The 22,830-nt window shown below is 41.9% G+C and overlaps 2 protein-coding genes across 3 annotated transcripts in view; one reads left to right on the top strand and one right to left on the bottom strand.

Annotated features, from left to right (window-relative positions):
* pllp (plasmolipin) overlaps positions 1 to 3,624 on the top strand; it is a 37,172-nt gene extending 33,548 nt beyond the window's left edge. The window contains exon 4 of the mRNA XM_078544146.1: positions 1,614 to 3,624. Coding sequence (XP_078400272.1) covers positions 1,614 to 1,733 — 120 coding nt within the window. The 3' untranslated portion in view covers positions 1,734 to 3,624. The remainder of the gene's footprint in view (positions 1 to 1,613) is intronic.
* Positions 3,625 to 7,851: 4,227 nt separating this feature from the next.
* arl2bp (ADP-ribosylation factor-like 2 binding protein) overlaps positions 7,852 to 22,830 on the bottom strand; it is a 34,986-nt gene continuing 20,007 nt past the window's right edge. For both annotated transcript variants that reach the window (XM_078544144.1, XM_078544145.1), the window contains exons 6-7: positions 12,396 to 12,492; positions 7,852 to 9,407 (exon numbers count right to left, since the gene is read on the bottom strand). In XM_078544144.1, coding sequence (XP_078400270.1) covers positions 9,300 to 9,407; positions 12,396 to 12,492 — 205 coding nt within the window. In that variant the 3' untranslated portion in view covers positions 7,852 to 9,299. The remainder of the gene's footprint in view (positions 9,408 to 12,395; positions 12,493 to 22,830) is intronic.

The following is a 22,830-nucleotide window of genomic DNA, read 5'->3' as shown; positions in this document are numbered from 1 at the left end:
TACATTTGCCTATCAAAAATTTGACTATCTCAGACTTAAAAATTTAATTGCACTGAACTTTGATGGCCTTCCAGGGGAAAGAATTCTAGATTTCCAACATTCTTTGAAAAAATGCTTCCTGATTTCACTCCTAACAGGCCTTGCTCTAATTTTAAGATTGTGACCTCTTATTCTGAATTCCCCCATCAGAGAAAATAGGATAGACACAGAGAAACTAACAGTCGGTAACCTGCAGTTCTGGAGCCACCTTCGGCTCTGTAACATCGCATTTGTGGCTCCCAACCTTTTCTAGTTGGAACATATTAACTTACTTTTCTTAGCATGTAAAAAGTCTAAAAAAATTAAGAGCGTTTTAAATAATTATTTTAACATGGAGATGATGGCATTGCGGTATTGTCGCTGGACTAGTAATCCAGAGACCCAGGGTAGTGCTCTGGGAACCTGGATTTGAATCCCACCTTGGCAGATGGTGGAATTTGAATTCAATTAAAAAGAAAAATCTGGAATTAAAAGTCTAATGATGACCATGAAACCATTGTCAATTGTTGTAAAAACCCATTTGGTTCACTAATGTCTGTTAGGGAAGGAAATCTGCTGTCCTTACCTGGTCTGGCCTACAAGGGCAATTAGGGATGGGCAATAATGAATTTTTAAAAAATAAACCTGTTTGAATGGTGTAACTACACCATGGTTATGGATAATGTCTTTGGTTCAAGGAACAGATTTTATAGTTGCGATCGTTATTATTTTTAATATAGATGAAAGTATAAGCTATTCAAGACTATATTTTTATCACTAAATCAGTAGCTGAAGAAATGGCCTTAATTCTAAACATTAAGTTAAAGTTTGTTTTAAAGATGACTTTACTAACAAAATTATATCATTAAGGGTTTGGTCTATTTTTAATTTCAATTCTCAATTGATTATATCAATTCAATATATACATTTTATTTACTATTTCTGCAAATTATGCATTCTACCAAGGACACTTGGCAATTTTCATCTTGTGGCACTCAATAGTTTTTACTTGAAGCAATTTTTTGGTGTAAAAAAGGTGGTTTATCCTATTGAATATCTGTCATTTTATGCATCTCAATTAGATCACCCTTCAGCCTTCTGAAAGGGGATTAAAAGCCGTTAATCCAACCTGTTCTCATTATTTTATCCAAACTGTTTAAGATTATGAAATGATTCTGATGCAATACTTATGGAAAATTGTCATAATTATTGAGTTGTACTAGTAGATCTATTTCAATTTCTACCCCTTGCCAATCCTTAAACGCCGACGCGCTGACTTGTGATTTTATTCCATGGGAACCTGAAACTCTCTGGTGCCTCATCCAAATTGCCATGTGTGTTTGTGAGTCCAGACAGTGAGTGAACATCAGCAAACAGTATGATAGATTCACTTTCATTTACTTTCCAGCTTAGAGTATTGAGGAGCGACCAGGAGCAGGAATGCTCCTTGACTTTTCCATCCCCCACTTTTCCCTATTGCATCATTAATCTCCCAGCACAAGTCAACAGCTTCAGGAGAGAAGCGGGCAGGGAAAGGGCAATCTGTCGACTGTTCTGCACAGGTCTAATGACATGATGGTGTGCTTTTTCCACAGTTCTTTGCAGGTGTGGTGATGATATCGTATGGAGTAAGCACCTTCCTCTGCATGCTGTCATTGCGAGGGCGTGGGAGCAATGCAGCAACAAGTCAGGCCACTGGAAATAATTCAGCATAGACTTTTTCATCAAGGTGGAGGTCACAACATATTCCATCATACACTTTTGAAATGATGGGCAGATTGTGTTGTCTCGCCTTTTGACAAAGGCACACTCCATTCCAGCTCCTCACTCGGGTTGGTTACAGCCTCTACGTACACTGCAGTTACCAAGGACCAGAATAATTTACCCAGAGTTTTTATTTTGGGCTTCTTCAACTCCTCTCTTTGATATTATTGCAACTTTTCTTGTGGTTTTACCCTCTATAATATTCCCTCTATAATACTGGGTTCACTATACTCTCATCAGTTTTTATTCTCACATGAGGAATTACATGTGTATCCCAACTGCATGGAAGTGAACTGCATCACAAGCGTCTCAAAGTATCTACCTGCACAACAGTCCTGAGTGTTGCTTCAGTATCTTTAAGAAATTGTACTTTTTGGCTGCTCTGCTGGATTGGGTAAAGATGGTGTGGTGCTTGGCTGTTCAGACCAGAAGGCCTTGGGCTTAATTCTTGGTCTGTTGGCTTATCTAGGGTAGGGCAGCAGATGTACTGAGTGTCCTTAAGTTAGTCAGGGGTGGGGGGAAAACCAGTTAACCACCTGGTCCTGATCATTATCCAGTGGCACTTGCTATTAAGTGTTTCTGTGTGGGATGTTAAGTGAGACTCGGCTGTGATTCCTTTCATGATTGAACAGCCTGCCAGTGTCCTGTGTTATAAGTTCACAGGTAGAACTGTATCTCAGAATGCAATACTGGGAGAAGATTGAAAATCCAACTGTGCTTTCCAAAGGAAATGGTCGCAATCTTTGTCATAAAAGCACACTGTGCAACTTAATCATATATACTGTAAATATATCTGAGATTGAGAATGTAGGTTTTTCAAATTAGTCTGCAAGTCCTTCCTTGAATCCATAAAGAATGCAGAAGTTTCCAACCCAAAAGGATCTTTCACTGTAACTGAACATCCTGCCTTGCCCATTTAATCACACTCTGCCGGTATTACTGTGGAATACCATGAGCTGCTCAGCAACAAACTTTTTCAGAGTGAGTAGAATCTTATATGTTTAAAGGAGTGAAAACTATTGTGTGAACTTAGTATAAAGACTTACAACAAAATTTTAATGTTATTGGTACCATCATCAACCGGGCAGTACAGACATGTTAGGACTCCAATGTATAAAACCAAGATTATTGGTATAGGGCAGTGGGGAAGGAGAGAGAGGGAGGGGCTCTGCAGTCCTGAGTGTTGCTGATGTGCTAACCTCACCTGTGCTGTTATGGAGAAACCGGAGGAGGAATTCCGAGAGTGTTTAAGTTGCAGAGAGTGCCCAGGAACATGATGCTCATCTCTAAGTTACGGTTGACATGTGACCCAGGAAACTTCAGCTTATTGGAATATAAGTTGAATAAAAGATATTCGGTGGTGTTAAATAAGAAAATGTAAAGAAATAATCCAAGGTACTGAACCGAGATATAATCAAAAACAAAATGGACATCACGCATACAAGATATTAGGAAGAGGTGATGAGAAGATTGGTCAAAGCAGAGTGTTAAAAGGAGGAGAGAGAGATGGACAGGTTGGATTGAGTGAGGGAATCCAGAGCATGGCATCTTGTTGTTTGAAGCCATGCCTGGCAATGCTCGAATGAAGGAAAAGGGAATGCACAAGAGGCCAGAGTCAGAGGAATGGTGTGTTGGAGGGCTGAAGGAGGTTAGAGATTGTCGCTTGGTAGTACAGAGCTTGAGTATTGCTTGAAGAAAAGAGATCCTGTCAAAGCTTTTCTTGCACTCATCAGGGTAGATGCAAGAATACCAAATTTCAAAGGGAGTAACAATTTATACTGCCAGAGGAAAGGGTGCTGATTGGTTGGCAAGTCGACTCTGGCTGAGGTGTTGCTGGAGAAAGCAATCAGTCAGTTTGCCTACCAATCAGCATCCTTTTGTCCAGCAGCAGAGTGCTATTTCAAAGCAGTTCCAATTTAGAGATCAGTTGTGATTTTGTTGAAGACCTCCCAGCATCTTTATAAAATGTACCTTCCATTTTACCTGCTCCAGTATGAGTATGCATTATTGTGTACTTATTACTGTTACTTTTTTTGTGCATTTAATTTGTTGTAGTTGCAAAATCTAAAATAAATCCTACTGGTTTCTGCAGTATGTTGATTCTAATTGTAACATAACCATTTAAAAACATTGAAATTACATAATAGAAGTGCACTGACGTTTTAATTCTTAAATATAGTTCAGGATGTGTATATATATATATATATATATATATATATATAAAATCTCTCATCTGTTCACACATAATTGATCGTTTTTCAATGTGTTACGATATTCTAATAAAAGGAATTGGTCACCAACCTGCAGTTGTATATTGTTCATGTTGATCAATACTGAAGTACAGTTGATGTTTTTCCTTTGGGTTTTTTTGTCCTTTGTTTTCCTGCAGTTGAACACATCGTGGGGTATGGCAATGGGGCTGCTACTCCACTAGGTGGTCCTTTATATACACACGAGCGCATAATTATGGGGTGTTACACACACGCAGTTTTGAGCAAGGATCATTTGATCAAGAATAAGAACCCTACATCCCTTCCCTCATCCAAAGGAGCTACTGCCAGTTGTGCCCTATGTTGCCATCTTGTCCAGAGAACAATGAACTCTGCACAGTCCAAGATCCAGCCTGAGATCACCCCCATTTGTACAAGTAAGCTCCAGACAAGGCATTTGATCATCAGGATTTATCTGGAAACAAAATAAAAATGATGCTGCCACAGTTTCAATACATGAATTAATTTAAGGAACAAATGGCTTTCACAAATCGCCAAACAATGTGCTGGATCACAGAACATTTCATTACTTTCGTTTTTGCATTTTTCCATACTTTGAGAAAACCTCATTCAAAATTAAAACTGTTTTTATTCACAGGCTGAGTGTATTGCTGGCTGTGAATATAGCAACGGAAGAAATGTGAACAGTTGAGTTGGGTTGGGTGACCCCCCACCCCCTCCTCTCTTGATCACCCGCTGCCTGGACCTGTTAATGGCAAGCTTGGTCAGGCCCAGGACCAGGTTCACGAGGAAGTCCCCCCCCCACCCAGTCTTAGTGTAGGTGCACTCATTGTCATTAGATGGGGAGTTCCAGGATTTTGAGCTGACGTTCAAGGAATGGCAGTATATTTCCAATTAGGGTGATGTGTGACGTAGCAGCGAACTTTCAGCAGGTGATATTACCATCCATTTCCTGCCCTTATCCTATGTGGTTGTGGGTGTAGGTGTGGGAGCTGTTGTTGAAGTGTTATTGCACTGCATCTTGTAGGCTGTACATACTGCAACCAGGGAGTGAGCGTTTTAAGGTGGTGGATAGGATGCTGCTCGAGCAGGTTGCTTTTCTTAGCTGCTGTTGAGCTTCTTGAGTATTCTGGGGCTGCATGTGGGGAGTATTCCATCACACTCCTGACTTGTGTCTTGTGGATGGTGGAAAGGCTTTGGGGAGTCACATGGTGAGTTACTGGCCACAGAATACACAATTTCTGATTTGTTCTTGAAGCCATAGTATTTACATGAATAGACCACCTTCGGTTTCTAGTCAATAGTGACTCCCACAATGTGATGGTGGGGGATTCAATAATAAGACTATTGAATGAATGCCAAGGACAAGTGGCCAGATTCCATCTTATTAGAGATGGTTATTATCTGGTATTTGTATGGCACAAATGTTATTTGCCACAGTAACCCAAGTCTGAATGTTGCCCATGTTTTACTGTATGTGCACACTGACTGCTTCTTTATCTGAGGAGTTGCAAATGAAATTAACACTGCAACATCCCCACTTTTGACCTTATGATGGAAAGAATGTCATTGATGAAGCAACTGAAGATGGTCGAGCCGAGGACACTGAGGAACTCCTGCAGTGCTGGGGCTGAAATGCTTGACCCAACAACCACAACCAAGCTTGAAAGGATTTTAACCTAAAATTTGTTCTCACAAAAGCTGGAACCTTTTACAAATCAAATCATTGTGATTATAGTGTAATCGCCAACTCTATTTTACTAATTACTCTGACTTGAATTTATACAGCTGTCTCTTTAACACCAAAATACATCCCAAGGCACTTCACAGGGCCATTATCAGAAAGAGACACCAAGCCATATAAAATGCGACCAAATATTGAGTCAAAGGGATGGATTAAAAGGTCCTGAAAGAGGAGGACGACACACAGGATGCAACTCTACAGCATAGCTGACCATGCTGGAGTGAAGGGGGAGGCCAGAATCAGAGGAACAGAGCGTAGGGCTGGAGGTAGTTACAGAGACAGTTAAGGTTGTGAGCATTCTTGATTGTACCAAAAGTGCACCAAGGAGGGAGTGAATGGCTAGAATTAAACAAAATATTTTCATTATACAAGTATATACCTCAAATTAAAAATCAATATTGATAGTGGGAAAGGTAAATAAAATGGCATAAAGATTGAGATAGCAATTTAAAACAAGATTTTTTTCAAAAGTTGATCTTTGTTGAAAGTCTAAACGAGAACCTTTGATCTTATGCAAATCATCCCTCCAAACCTGGATCTCCAGCAATTGACCATTGATTTTTCCTAATCAGGGCTGTTGTATTGATTTCTGTGGGGTAACAGATTCTGAAACTTGCTTTCCCATATTTGGCAAAGATCATTAGTTCTTGGCTAAGCTCTTAAGAATACTGTGCAGCAACAGAATATTTCTTTCAATGGAATAGGAAAACTGATAGCACCAGCCTCTGATCAATAGAATTGAATGAACTGGCTGCTTACAAGGACAGTAACCATAGAAACATCAATAGCTTCTACTGACCCAATCTGTTAACTAGGTGAAATATTATAATAGCAGGAGGCTGGTGAGGGAATAGAGGAAAATAACATTTTAAAAATCTATGGTTTTTCAAATTTCATTCAATGAGCAAATGCTTATAAATACACACAATATTTATCCAGACTTCTGGCAGAACCCATTTAATTTACAGTATGACCAACATTGGCATCCTGACTTGGGTGGTACTACTGTATTAATTTGATGGTTATGTTGCCTCCAAGTCCCATCTAAAGAGGTGGTTTTCAGCAGCACCTCTGAAAAAGGATGGCTGACCTTCGTACCACGTAAATGCTGGTATTGGAGGGAGAGACTGGCATTTGTTTTTGTCACTGGCAAATTCAGTGACTCAGTCCTCTCTACTCCACCTGACCAGCACTGCATTTTTGTTCCCATGCAAACGCAGATGTAACACACGCCATCTTTATTCCTCTTTCCTCACAATCCAAGGTCCCAAACGCTCGAGTGAAACAATGATTTACATGTACTTTTAATTTACTTAGTACAGCTCACACGGTCTCCTCTTCACTCGGGGGAACAAATGTAGATTGGGTGACCATTTTGTGGAACACCTCTGTTCAGTCTACAAGCATGACCCCAAGCTTCTGATGGCCTGTCATTCTAAATCTCCACTTTGCTCTCAAGCTGACACCTGTGTCCTTGGTTTGCTGTGCTGTTCCAGTGAAGCTCGACTTAAGCTTGAGGAACAGTACCTCACCTTTCACTTAGGCACTTTACAGTCTACCAGACTTAACATTGAACTCAGCAATTTCAGACTGTAAACTCTGATCCCCGTTTTGTTTCCTTTTCTTTGCATATTTCGGGTTTTTGCTTATTTTCACTTTCAGACAGTAGAACACCTGCTCCAGCACATCTTTTGTTTCTTTTCTTGTCCCCTCACCATTTTTTTGGCCCTATAAGACTAACTCATGTCATTCAATCTCTCCTGTCTTCCACCCTATCAAAGACCTTCCCTTTGTCCTTGTCGCACCCAGAGTATTTCCAGCGTTTTCTGCTTTTATTTCAGATTTCCAGCATTCACAGTATTCTGCTTTTCCAGTACAGCATTTTTGTTGTCCTTTGATACAGATGTACTTCTCCCAGAATTGAGGGAAGATGAAACAGTCAGGAGACAGTGTTATAAGCTGTGAATTAAGGACAACTGGACATGCATAATGTGATCATTTTGCTGTTTCTGGCACTGTGGAATTTAAGTCTTGCGGATAAATAGGACAGATTATACAGACAGTTCCTTTTTTTAAAAAAAAAGCTCCCAAGACTTATCTTACAAAAGTGCATTTCAGCAATCTTTTATTTAAAATACACAAATAAAAATATATGTACAAATATGAAAAATAAGTAAGCATGAATTTGTAACTCTCAGCGAAACGAGCTGAGTCGGCAAAATCACTTTGTACACATTAGGAAAGCCATAATACTCTATATTCTCTCAACAAGATCTTTGAACTATTAGATGTAACAATGTTATGGACTTTGGCTTTTTAATCCAATGTCTACAGTTCTGGTCAATTAACCAGTCAATGAACAGTGTTTAAGTGGTAAAAGAACCAAAGTTTCCTAGCTGAAATCTTACAAAATATGTTTTACAACTAGGTCAAATAAGTTACAGGATCCTCTAGTTAATGAAATGTTTGGGGAGTGTCTAAGTGGTATGTACAATATTATCACAGACTTTACCTAACTGCATTACAACCAATGCATTATCCCATGGAAATCTCAGTTTTTGTTCAGGAAATACTATCGTACTATGACAGCAGCAACAAACCAAAACACAATTTTAAGTCTCAAACATAGAGGAGATACAAAATCCTGATTCAATCGCGGCTATATTTACAGGTTCCTAGTATTAACAGAGGCCGAAGTAGCAACACTGACCCAATTACCAGCATGTGGGAATGGCCTACCTCAGGAACACATGTTTTAATGGTTGAAGCATTAAAACACTAAAATTACCAATGCAGATTCTGCATGTGCTGAATGTTATGGAAAATGATAGTCATAGATATGGGCTCAGTGTTTTTAATTAGAAACAGCTCTGGTATGAAGATCCCACTTTCCATTTCAAGAATTATTTTGCAAAATGAAGGGGTCTGAACTGTAACAATGGGAGCCAAAAACAAAAGGCTATTAGTGTTTCTAGGTCGGGAAGCTACATACAAGCTAGCAGGCCAAAAATGACATGTGGACTTGTGCAGTTAACAATGGGCAGCGATCTCTGCCTCTAATTACAATGTTTATATTACTGCCAAGAGTTCTGGATAAAGACATGTCTCAGATGGGTCTCAGAGCATAAAGCGATGGCTGCATGTCCTTACCTTCAGGTACTGCCACTAGAATCTTTGTAAGATGAAGAGTGTTTAAGTGGTAAAAGAACCAAAATTTCCTAGCTGAAATCTTACAAAATATGTTTTACAACTAGGTCAAATAAGTTACAGGATCCTCTAGTTAATGAAGCATGCAGACCTGCAACTAGGATTAGGAGGCCTTTGCCCTATGTGTGAAAATGTTATTAAAGATAACAAGATTCTTGCTAAGTAGGATTTGAAAAACAAAAATATTAGAACTGAAGCCTTTTACTGTGGTTTAATGGTGTATCTGTACAACCGTCCTTGGAGAATACTGTAATATGTCAAAATGTCTATCAAATTGTATTTGGAATATGTAAGCCTATGGGACTAAATGTAGGACTCCAGAGAGATACAGTAAACTACTGGAAAGGTCGCATGTTTTGTGAAGCCTGAGACAATGAAGATGATTTTGATAACGATGTCACTACAAGATCTCCACTAAAGTCAAGGCCACGCCCTTCCTTTTCCTGAAAAGTAAATACATTTAATATTAAGAAGGAATAAAACATTTTTAAGTCACTAGTCAAACAATAAAGTCACTGGGTTCATGCAAATTAGTGATAAATGACTATGGAAATAAATTTAAATATCAGCTTTACAATTGGCTGGTCTGTGCAGTAATCCCAATAGAGCCAAAGTCCAACAAAATAAGTTAGTTAGCCTCACTCCCCCAACTCCAAAAATAAAAACACGTCTCTTCTTCCCCCTCAGCTGATGCAGCAAGCGTCAAGTGGAGAGAAAGTTTTCCTAATAAGTATGACAAATCAATTATATTTTCCATAACTACATTGTAGAGAAGCACTTTACATTAAATTGATCCTGAACACGAAGGTTCCTTTCTGATCATTTTAGTTATTGCAGTTTTTCAAACCAGAAAGATAGCCATTATCCCTCTTACTTTGTTAAGAACTACAATATCCATACAAATGTCTTTCTGTTGAGATGTTAAACTGAGGCCCCAACAACTCTCTTGGATAGACGTAAAAGATTCCATGGCACTATTTCAGAAAAGAACAACGGAATTATCCCTGGCATCTTGGCCAATATTTATCCCTCAATCAACATCACTAAAACAAATTATTTGGTCATTATCATGTTGTTTGTGGGTCCTTGCTGTGCAAAAATTGGCTGACTTGTTTCCTACAACAGGGACTACACTTCATAATTACTTCACTGGCTATAAAGCGCTTTCGGATGACCTGAAGACATAAAAGGTGCTATACATAAATGCAAGTCTATCTTTCTTTCGTTCATCTAGATTTGGAGAATAGAATGAAGATCGACAATGGTGTAATCAGAGTCCGTCTAAACTAGATCCTTAATTTCTAGTAAGCTGTATATATGGCCAAAATTAAAAAGAATCAGCTACAACTTATATTTCTATTTTGTTCTTCAGCTGTAGAAAAACACTTCTCAAATGTTTTATATTGAGGACTAAAAAGTGAATGCTGAGCAAGTGGGTAATGTATAAAAATGGAGATGGTTGGAGTGGAAAAGCAAAGGTACAGTTCAACAGCAGTATTCAGTGGATGCTTTTGGAACATTGGAAAGAGCTGGAAGGCATGGGAATTTGGACAAAGAATACCAGAGGGCACAAGCATAGTTGCTGGATTTCAAGGGTTGAAGGAAGGATGAAGAAAACCCATTGTTAGGAAACTGTAGGGTGTGCTAACATTAAACTCAAGTCACTGGGGCACAGGAAACTAGTGCAACCAGAAGAGGACAAAGGTGATAGTAGTGAGAAGAGGCAGACCTGTGGGGGTTGAAGCAGGATGATTAGGTAGGAGGGTGTTAGAGAAATAAAACCTTAACTGTGTCAACCTTGCCTCATATGTGGCGCTGCTGCTCACAGATCAGAAAATCGTGGATTCAAGTCTCACTCTGGAGGCTTGAGCACACAATCTAGGCTGACACTTTGGTGTAGTACTGTTGAAGATGTTACCTTTCAAATTAAAACGCTGAACCAAGGCCCCATCTGACCTCTCAGGTCATCATACAAGATTTCATGGAACAATAAAAATAAGAGCAGGGGAGGTTCTCTCAGTGTCCTAGCTGATATTTCTCCTTTAACCAGCATCACAAACAAATCATTCAGTTGTAAGGAAAGTGGATAGTGAAGGCTGTTTTCCCTTATTCATATTTTTGAAGTAAAAGTGTTTAGTGGAAGCATGTGTGTGGCTACAGACATGCAGCCTGTAGCAAGTGGATGCCAGTGACAAATTATGGATATTTCCTTACCTCTAAGAAAAAGAAAAACTTGCATTTATATAGCACCTTTCTCCTCATGTTGTATTAAAGCATTTTGCAGTCAGTGAAGTATTTTTGAAGTGCAGTCACTGTTGTAAAGAAATGAGGCAGCCAATTTGCACACAGCAAGTTCCCACAAACAGCAATGTGATAATAATTAAATTTGTGATGACGATTGAGAGATAAATATTGACTAGGGAACCAGAGATAACTCCCTTGCTCATCTTCAAAATAGTGCCATGTGATATTTTATGCCGATCTTGGAGAACAGATGGGACCTCAGTTTAACTTCTTATCAAAAAGATGACACCTCCAACAATGCAGCACACCTGCAGTACTGCACTGGGGTGTCAGCCTAGACTTTTGTGCTCAAGTCTCTGAAGTGGGAGTTGAACACACAACCTTTGACTCAGATGTGAGAATGCTATCAACTAAGTCACAGCTAACACCCAAGGACCATCTTCATTATTTGAATGGATGCATTTTCTATATACTGAGGGTTTAGCACATATTTTGACAATAGTGATATATGTGTGGCTTTCCAATTTCAATCCATATAAAGGCACCACCTCCTTGCTAATGCAGCAAAGCAAGAAGCTATAAAATACAATATAAACATTGGAAGGATAATTCCAAGCGGTAAGAGAAGTAGAGTCTCCTTGATGTCCTGGAAAGCACAACTGTCTCCAAGAAAAATCTCAACAGTTAAGCCTTCTTGGTCAAAAGATCCAAGGAAAAATATTTAGTGGAAGCATAAAGGTTATTTCCCAGTATCAAGTGGATGCCAGCTACATTGACCTTTCTAAGCCTAGTACATGATGTAGGTGTTGACCAACAGGGTGATCTAGGAACTTTCTAAATTTCATACCTAAAAAAGAACAACATGGATTAACTATTCACTTTGCAAACAACCGTATAAATATGATTGTCCCCAGTATATTTAATACATAAGGAGGTGGCCAATATTGCAAATAGATTTTACTCCATCAATACAAAAACTCAATCCCCTTTAGCATCTACAAAACTGAGTTGAATCTTGACTTTCACTTTGAGGTCATCCTTCTCTTCTCTAGCCCGGGGTCACAAAGATTAATTCTAACTTATTATAAGCAAGGGACAACGGACAACCTTATACCTTGCCGTACATTACATGCCAATGTGACATGGTGGTTTAATTTTATTTGAAAGACCAAGTATATTATACATACCATTCTGTAGTCAAGAAACATTTCTTTGAAAGCCAGGAAATCTGTGAAAGTCAGTAACATGTCAAATATATCTCCAGATATCTCATCTTTATGTTGCCTATAACAAAACATAATAGTGCTATTATTACTATTCTTTAAATTCCCTTCAAACCAATAAAATATCATATATTTATGGTCCATAATCCTTCAATTTTAGGTACAAACCCATTTTCTGAAATCTTCACTTTTACCAAAAGATATGGCAAGCTCCTGAGAAACAGTGGGGAAGATTTTCAAGGCTGGCCCAATTTAGGCGATATTGATGGTGCGTCCACATAATCGTACGAGGGCAGTCGGAAGGTCAGAACCACTTTCAGATTTGGGTCTCAAAGTGTTAATCAGTGAGCTAGCTACAAGCACAGTTCTGCAGCTTGCCAGTTTTCAGAAGCAGAGAAATCGACTGGCTTCTCCACGGAGCCTGCAGGTAGGATAATGAATGATCCTCCTCACCCTATAAAAATCTCAAGAAAAGAAACTCACTTTTTCTGAGCAGCCTCCTGCAATCTCTTTAAAAGCTACTGGTTAGGTATCCTCTGCTGGTACCCACTTATCAGGTGAGAAATGGACAGCTGCCAGTTATTACATGTGCCATCATGCTTAATTTTTACCCAATAGCAAACTGTCACCACAGAAATTATGGATACCTCCAAAATCTTAATAAATCTGGGTACTAATATTTCATCTTCCATATTTTGCAAATATTTAAAACAAACAAAATAATCTAAGTGCCATTTGTAACAATGTAGCTCTCAACACAGCAGTTCAAAAAACTGTAACATCAGAATTGTTTTTGAAGGGGTCTTCTTCTTAGGCAGTCCTTTGGGATTGAGGATGACTTGCTTCCGGTTCAATGAGTTCTGAAATGACTGTTAAGTCTAATGCATGACCTGCAGACTTTGTCACATGTGGGGTAGATGGTGCTTGACAGGTTGGGCAGATGTGGTATTGAGAGGCTTGTGTGCTCTCTCTGATGCCTCAACTTCACCTCAGTGTGCTCCTGACAAAGTCTTGTGATGTCTTCCTGAGTAAACCTTATTCATTTTGGTCCGTCACAAGCCAGGGACACCCATGAGCTGATGGGGATGTTTGATCTCTTCAGGAATGCTTTGTGGACATCCCTAAAGCATTTCCACTAAGCTCCTGGGAGCTTCCTACTATGACCAAGTTCCGAGTAGAACAGTTGCTTTGGGAGTGTGGTGTCAGACATACAGACAACACGTCCCATCTACTGCAGCTGATTTGAAGTGATTAGTGTCTATTGCAAGAGAGATGGAGTATGAAATAGGGAAATCTTGTTACAATTGTACAAGGCATTGGTGAGACCACACCTCGAGTACTGTATGCAGTTTTGGTCACCTTTGTTAAGGAGGGATATACTTGCATTTGGAGGTAGTTCAGAAAAGATTCCTGAGGGTGATTCCTGGGATGAAGAGGCAGTCTTATGAGGAAAGGTTCAGCAAGTTGGGCCAATACTCATTGCAGTTTAGAAGAATGAGAGGTGATCTTATTGAAACATATAATTTTCTGAGGGGGTTTGGCTTGGGAGATACTGAGAGGATGTTTTCCCTCATAGGGGAATCTAGAACTAGGGGAAACAGTTTCAAAATAAAGGGTCTCTCATTTAAGGTGGAGATGAAAAGGAATTTCTTCTTACAGAGGGTTGTTAGTCTTTGAAATTCTCTCCCCCAGCTGAGTTAGACAGATTTTTAATTACCAAGGGAGTCGAGGGTTATTGGGACAGGCAGGAAAGTAGGGTTAAGACACAATCAGATCAGTCATGATCTTATTGACTGGCGGAGCAAGCTCGAGGGGCCGGATGGCCTACTCCTGCTCTTATTTCTAATGCTCTTATGCTATGTTCTTATGATACTGGGATTGTTGGCTTGGAGAGGATTCTGCTGTTGGACCACCTTTCTTGCCATCGAATTTGGAGCACCTTATGAACGCACCACTGATGGTACTTCTCCAGTGCTTTGAGATGGCTGCTGTAGGTTGTCCAACTCTCCAAAGCATAAAATAGGCCTTTTATTAAATGCCCATAAAACTAAGGTCCTCTTCCAACCAGCTTTCACAGCACAACACCTCCCACCATCACTTAAGATCAATGGCGAGATCCTGGATAATGTGAACTACTTCAGTATCTTGGGAGCCTCCTCTCACGAAGGCAGACATGGACGACAAAATTCATCATCACTTCCATTGTGACATCTCAGCCTTCAGACGACTGAAGAAGAGTATTTGAGGACTAGGTTTCCAAACCCAAGACCAAGGTCATGATTTACCAGGCAGCAGTGATTCCTGCACTCCTATGTGTTTCGGAGACAACCTATAACAGGCACCTCTTGAAGGGATAGTACATTTCTGAATGCTAAACAATAATGATTCATATCTTGCTTTAGATCTGTTCTTTGGAAGCAGCCATTTTCTGCAGAAATCCTCTCCTCTAATGTGACACCATGTTCTGGTCCAGTGCTCGTATCAATGGTAAGCGCTATTCAGAATGTTACATCCTTATTCATTATACGATTATACAGGGAGAAGAAGAAATAAAGAATTCCAACCAGGGATTTTACTTCCAGGATACCATTCACCTTCAGATTCTAAAGCATGACAACTACCCATTAAAAACCAAAGTGCTGAATCATGGTTGGCAATTTTCCACAACATTGCCCCAAGACTTTCAAAGACCTATATAATGTCACTGAAAATAATACAGAAAGTAGCATTTAATTGCTCAGCTGCTGAATTTTCTCCAGGTTGATCACATGAACAATTTTTAGATTGCAGTCAGAAGAGATTCTGATTTGAATTCTTCCGACTAACTGTAAGGAACATATCTTTTTATTTGTTGGACTGGTCTGTGGATTGGAGTTGCAATGGCTACAGTTTGAAGGACATGTCCACTGGAGCAGGATGAAAGATATATACAATGTTGCAGTCCTGGAACAGAATGTGCCATGAAAGACAGGATGGTACCAGAAAGGAGTCCTGGCCCAAGGGAGACAACAGCTTTTTAATTGGCTCCTGACCAGGTGACCAGGGTTTATGTGAAGAGCAGGGCAGCGGAATAGCTCCTAGCCTGAAAGGAACAAGACCTAAAACCTCAACAAAAACAAAAATACCTGGAAAAACTCAGCAGGTCTGGCAGCATCTGCGGAGAGGAGCACAGTTAACGTTTCGAGTCCGAATGACCCTTCAACAGAGCTAAGTAAAAATAGAAGAGAGGTGAAATAAGACCTAAAACCTCCCTCTCATGTGTGTGGAAGATTCCAGTAATTCCACAATAATAGCTAACTGGCTTTTCTCCTCATATCTCTATAACCTGCTCTCTCTCTGAAAACCCCCCTGTCAAGAGGCAAAGGGGAAAATCACTGTTAGAGACATTGAAAGGCGAGTGCTCAACCAGTGAACTAAATACTGAAAGTGCTGGAAGACCACCTCATGTCATCAATAAGAACTGAAAGGAATTTGGAAGACATCGCTCAAAATGAACCTATTGAATCTTGTACTCCGGAATTGATGATAATGAATGGTTTTTTCCCCACCCTTAAAATCCAAGATTTGTGTGTTTTATGTGTCTTTTGTGTGTGTGCATGTGTGCACGCGTATAGGGATTTTAAGTTATAGTATTAGAAATAAGCAGTTCATATTTCTTTTGCGCGTATGTGTGTGTGCGCGTATGTGTGTGTGCGTATTTTGTGTGTGTGCATGTGTGCACGCATATAGGGATTTTAAGTTATAGTATTAGAAATAAGCAGTTCATATTTCTTTTGCCACTGGTTAATGATAGTTTGTTCAACAGTTATTTGCTTATTAAGTTTACAAACCTGGTGCTTGTATTCTGTTAGCCTAAATTATACTGTTATGTAGAATTGGGGCAATCTGGCGGTTTGATTAAACTTTTCACATTTGTTGTGGCTCGGGGAACAGTGGGGCTTGATATTGCAGCACGCTATCCCCAGTGAGTCATGACATAACAAATAAATGAAAAGTATCTTACAAACACAAACAAATTTGTTTTTTACAATCATATGCTTTCAACAAAGCATAAGTTAAATTTTCACCAATTCTCCCAAGCTGTTTATAGCACCACCTTGTGATGACTTTAAATATCACATTCATTTTCACAACAGCTTGATTTGTAACATTTGCCAAAATTTTTACTGAATTTACTGATCGTATTACTTCACCTACTAAAGAAGGTTCATGGCATTCCAAAAGAAAGGTATTCTGACAGGATAAAGCACCTTTGACTGCAATTATTTATTCAATATTGGGCTGGATAGTTTTCCAGTTTGAAGTTGTGCCTGCCCTGTGCATGCAACAGCTTTTTAAAATCCAGTTTCACATAGGTGTTAAAAACTGCACATTTCTTATTCAAAAAAATGTGCTGGACTGCCTGTCTTCACAACTTCAGCTGTTTGTTGTTTTTGCCAACATTAAACTTTTTGCTGCATTGCCTCTCATACACACACCCTTCGGTGGAAATTTTGCTAATACAATTACACAAACATCTGCTGGGTGAGAGAAACCTTCCCGGGGTCAGTCAATGGAACTTATATTGTCTTCCTATTATTAAATTAAAGGCCCTAAGCTGGCACCTTTGTGTGAGACACCAAGAGCAGGAACGTGTGGGAAACTGCAGCTTTGCCCAAAACTTGGGCACACTACCAGAGAGGCACCATCGTCTCAATTTGAGCTTTTATATCAAAGACATTAGTTATTAGGTTGAAATCCTTTGAGATGGATTTTGTGGTCAAACGGTGAAGTTGCGTCGCTTGTCCAGAACCTTGCAAAAAGATGCCCATAAAGATACAGTGTGTGTCTCTGCTTTTTTAGGCAGTTTAGATCAAGCTGGCTGCGGGGAACATTTCTTCCATGCAGAGTTAAGTTCTGTGCTTGCTAAGAGGGTTTAATACCCTTGATAACTGAAGGACTCTACTAATAACGAGTCTAGGATAGCTCGGCTGAGAAGAGCGAGACAGAGAGAGCGAGAGAGAGTGCCCACGCGTGAGGGAGAGCGCGCGCGAGTGTGAGGGAGAGCGCGCGCGAGTGTGAGGGAGAGCGCGCGCGAGTGTGAGGGAGAGCGCGCGCGAGTGTGAGGGAGAGCGCGCGCGAGTGTGAGGGAGAGCGCGCGCGAGTGTGAGGGAGAGCGCGCGCGAGTGTGAGGGAGAGCGCGCGCGAGTGTGAGGGAGAGCGCGCGCGAGTGTGAGGGAGAGCGCGCGCGAGTGTGAGGGAGAGCGCGCGCGAGTGTGAGGGAGAGCGCGCGCGAGTGTGAGGGAGAGCGCGCGCGAGTGTGAGGGAGAGCGCGCGCGAGTGTGAGGGAGAGCGCGCGCGAGTGTGAGGGAGAGCGCGCGCGAGTGTGAGGGAGAGCGCGCGCGAGCGTGAGGGAGAGCGCGCGTGAGCGTGAGGGAGAGCGCGCGCGAGCGCGAGGGAGAGAGCGCGAGCGCGAGGGAGAGCGCGCGAGCGCGATCGAGAGCGCGCACACGCGCGAGGGAGAGCGCGCGCGAGTGTGAGAGAGAGCGCGCGAGTGTGAGAGAGCGCGCGAGTGTGAGAGAGCGCGCGAGTGAGAGAGAGCGCGCGAGTGAGAGAGAGCGCGCGAGTGAGAGAGAGCGCGCGAGTGAGAGAGAGCGCGCGAGTGTGAGAACGAGTGTGTGAGAGCAAGTGAGAGAGAATGTGAGAGTGAGAGCGTGTGAGAGAGTGAGAGTGTGAGAGTGAGAGAGAGTGAGATAGTGAGAGAGTGAGTGAGAGAGTGTGGGTGAGAGAGAGTGGGTGAGAGAGTGAGGGGGTGAGAGAGAGAGTGAGTGTGAGAGAGTGAGAGAGAGTGAGAGAGAGAGGGTGTGAGAGAGAGAGAGGGTATGAGAGGGTGAGTGAGAGCGAGGGAGTGTGAGAGAGGGTGAGAGAGGGAGAGAGAGGGTGAGAGAGGGAGAGAGAGGGAGAGAGAGGGAGAGAGAAGGAGAGAGAGGGAGAGAGAGGGAGAGAGAGGGAGAGAGAGGGTGAGAGAGGGAGAGAGAGGGAGAGAGAGGGAGAGAGAGGGAGAGAGAGTGTGAGAGAGTGTGAGAGGGGGAGAGATAGCGTGAGAGAGGGAGAGATAGTGTGAGAGAGGGAGAGATAGTGTGAGAGAGGGAGAGATAGTGAGAGAGGGAGAGATAGTGTGAAAGAGGGAGAGATAGTGTGAGAGAGGGAGAGATAGTGTGAGGGAGGGAGATAGTGTGAGGGAGGGAGATAGTGTGAGGGAGGGAGATAGTGTGAGGGAGGGAGATAGTGTGAGGGAGGGAGATAGTGTGAGGGAGTGAATGAGTGTGAGAGAGAGAATGTGAGAGTATGAGGGAGAGTGAGAGTGAAAGAGTGAGGTGAGTGAGAGTGTGAGATCTTAGATATAAGTCTCCAGAGTTAAAGAACATTAGAACTAGAATCCTTCTGCCCCAAGGTGGATATGCTTAAAATGCCAGCAACGTCTGTGTTGAACTAGGAATCTACAATTGTGGGACAGTTGGAAAATATTTGAAGGGACAACCTTGTCAGAAGTAAGTGGAAGGCAAGTATCTGACTTGGGTTCTTTTGGGATGTAAGTCAAATGGGCGTAGAAAGAAATCTTAGTTAAGAAGTTCAGTTTTTTTTTCATTCACGGGATGTGGGATTCTCTGACTTGGCCAGCATTTAATGCCCATCCTTGGTTGCCCTCGAGAAGGTGGTGGTGAGCTTTTTGAGCGTTGTGGCAGCTGCACTCATCCAGGCAAGTGAGGAGTATTCCATCACACTCCTGACTTGTGCCTTGTAAATGGTGGACAGGCTTTGGGAAGTCAGGGGGTGAGTTACTTGTCGCAGATTTTCCTAGCCTCTGACATGCTCTTGTAGTGACAGTATTTATATGTCCAGTTCAGTTTCTGGTTAATGGTAACCCCCAGGATGTTAATAGTGGGGTTTCAGTGATGGTAATGCCACTGAACTTCAAGGGGGCAATGGTTGGATTCTCTCTTGTTGGAGATGGTCATTGCTTGGCACTTGTGTGGCGTGAATGTTACTTACCACTTGTCAGCCCAAGTCTGGATATTGTTCAGGTCTTGCTGCATTTGGACATGGACTGCATCAGGATCTGAAGAGTCACGAATGGTGCTGAACATTGTGCAATCATCAGCGAACATCCCCACTTCTGACCTTATGATGGAAGGAAGGTCATTGATGAAGCAGCTGAAGATGGTTCGGCCAAGGACACTACCCTGAGGAACTCCTGCAGTAATGTCCTGGAGCTGAGATGACTAACCTCCAACAACCACAACCATCTTCCTTTGTGCTATGTATGACTCTTACCAGCAGAGAGTTTTCCCCGATTCCCACTGACTCCAGTTTTGCTAGGGGTCCTCGATGCCACACTCAGTCAAATTCTCAGCTCTTTTGTCCATGTTTGAACCAAGGCTGTAATGAGGTCAGGAGCTGAGTGGCCCTGGTGGAACCCAAGCTGGGCGACAGGAACCCAAACTGGGCAACAGTGAGCAGGTTATTGCTAAGCAAGTGCCACTTGATAGCACTGTTGATGACCCTTTCCATTACTTTACTGATGGTCGAGAGTAAACTGATGGGCCGGTAATTGGCAGAGTTGGATTTGTCCTGCTTTTTATGTACAGGACACAACTGGGCAATTTTCCACATAGCCGGGTAGATGCTAGTGTTGTAGCTGTACTGGAACAGCTTGGCTAGGGGTGTGGCAAGTTCTGGAGCACAAGTCTTCAGTACTATTGCCGGAATATTGTCAGGGCCCATAGCTTTTGCACTATTCAGTGCCTTCAGCCAATATTACACGAAGTGAATTGAATTGGCTGAAAACTGGTATCTGTGATGGTGGGTACCTCATGAGGAGGCCAAGATGGATCATCCACTTGGCACTTCTGGCTGAAGATTGTAGCAAATGCTTCAGCCTTATCTTTTGCACTGATGTGCTGGGCTCCCCCATCATTGAGGATGGGGATATTTGTGCAGCCTCCTCCTCCAGTGACTTGTTTAACTGTCCACCACCATTCATGACTGGATGTGGCAGGACTTCAAAGCTTAGATCTGACCCGTTGTTGTGGGATCTCTTAGCTCTGTCTATCACTTTGTGCTTATGCTGTTTGGCATGCAAGTAGTCCTGTGTTATAGCTTCACCAGGTTGACACCTCATTTTTGGGTGTGCCTGGTGCTGCTCCTGGCATGCCTCTTGCACTCTTCATTGAAGCAGGTTGGTCCCCTGGCTTCATGGTAAAGGCAGAGTGGGGGATGTGCCGTGCCATGAACTAACAGATTGTGTTTGAGTGCAATTCTGCTGCTGCTGATGGCTCACAGCGCCTCATGGATGCCCAGTCTTGAGGTGCTAGATCTGTTCAAAATCTAAACCATTTAGCATGGTGGTAGTAGCACACATGATGGAGGGTATCCTCAATGTGAAGGCGGGCCTTCGTCTCCACAACGACTGTGTGGCGGTCACTCCTACCGATACGGTCATGGACAGATACATCTGCGGCAGGCAGGTTGGTGAGGATGAGGTCAAGTATGTTTTCCCCTCTTGTTGGTTTCCTCACCACCTGCTGCAGACCCAGTCTAGCAGCTATGTCATTTAGGACTCAGCCAGTAGTAGTTCTGCCAAGCCACTCTTGGTGATGGACATTGAAGTCCCCCACCCAGATTACATTCTGCACCCTTGCCACTCTCAGTGCTTCCTCCAAGTGGTGTTCAACATGGAGGAGCACTGATTCATCAAATGAGGGAGGGTGGAGTGTGGTAATCAGGTGAAATTTTCCTTGCCAATGTTTGACCTGATGCCATGAGACTTCATGAGGTCCAGAGTTGATGTTGAGGACTCCGGAGGCAACTCCCTCCCAACTGTATTCCACTGTGACACCAACTCTGCTCGGTGTGTCCTGCCGGTGGGACAGGACATACGCAGGGATGGTAATGGTTGTGTTTGGAACATTATCTGTAAATATGGTTCTGTGAGGATGACTATGTCAGGTTGTTGTTTGACTAGTCTAGTCTGTGAGACAGCTCTCCCAATTTTGGCACTAGTCCCCAGATGTTAGTAAGGAGGACTTTGCAGGGTCAACAAGGCTGTGTTTGCAGTTGTCGTTTCTGGTGCCTAGGTTGACGCCAGGTGGTCCGTCCAGTTTAATTCCTCTTTTGAGACTTTGTAGCAGTTTGATACAACCGAGTGGTTTGCTAGGCCATTTCAGAGGGCATTTAAGAGTCAACCACATTGCTGTGGGTCTGGAGTCACATGTAGGCCAGAGCAGGTAAGGATGGCAGATTTCCTTCCCTAAAGGACATTAGTAAACCTGATGGGTTTTTACAACAATCGACAATAGTTTCATGCATCAGCTGCATGAGCTCTGAAGAAGAGTCGTGCAAACTCGAAACGTTAACCCTGTTTCTCTCTCCACAGATGCTGTCACACCTTCTGAGTTTTTCCAGCATTTTCTGTTTTTATTTCGTATCTCCAGCATCGGCAGTATTTTGCTTTTGTCTTAGAGTGTAAGTAACTGTGATCATTGTACTTTTAGTATCTTTAATATAACTGACTATTTAAGATAGAGTGTAGTTATGAATATTCATACAGTAGGCACCTCTTGAAGGGGTAGTACATTTCTGAATGTTATACAATGATAGTTCATATCTTGCTTTTGATCCACTCTTTGGAAGCAGCCTGGAACCTGCCATTTTCTGCAGAAATCCTCTCCTTCTCTAATGCGATAGCATGCTTTGGTCCAGTGCTCATATCAATGGCGAGTGCTATTTAGTAAAATTCCTTTGTGTTTAATAGTGAATCTGTGGTTTCATTCTTTTACTAAGTACCTGGGTTTTCAGGTTTCCAAAAAAATCAATAAAAATGTTGCTGGTCTCTAACAAGGTCATAACACTAGGGATTAAGGTAGTATTTTTAAAAAGTGGAATTGCTTATAATGGAGAAATTTGACATTCAACAAATATTAAAATTACCCATTCAGGGCCAGTGAGGCTGTTGGGCAGTAATTATGAACTTAGTACACTGCTAAAACCCAGTTACATCTCATTCAGCAAGGTGTAAATTTTTCAAGGCTTTTACAGCAAGACTGAGCGTGCAAGAGTGGAAGTTCTCAGCTGTTCAACGATTTTCAATTGATTTCAATCTGGGGAAGAGGTCAACAGCGTACGCTTGGAGAAGCGCACCATCACTGACAACTTCTGGATTTCCATGTTTAGCTACATGTGTTAATGTCAGAAGTTGCTGTCAATTTCAGAGCAGTAATGATGGTAATCACCAGGCCAAAATTTCAGCTTGCACACTTCTTTCAAAAGAAGCTCTTCTAAAGTCACTGTCTTTTCTTCTCTTGCCTCTCTCTGCCCCCTCCCTACCCCAAACCACCCCCTTGCCCCCACATTCTTTAAA

This window comes from Cetorhinus maximus, chromosome 6 (genome assembly GCF_964194155.1).
Source record: "Cetorhinus maximus chromosome 6, sCetMax3.hap1.1, whole genome shotgun sequence".
Classification (NCBI taxonomy): domain Eukaryota; kingdom Metazoa; phylum Chordata; class Chondrichthyes; order Lamniformes; family Cetorhinidae; genus Cetorhinus; species Cetorhinus maximus.
The sequence above is the reverse complement of the archived record's forward strand: the minus strand, read 5'-3'. Positions and strand labels throughout refer to the sequence as shown.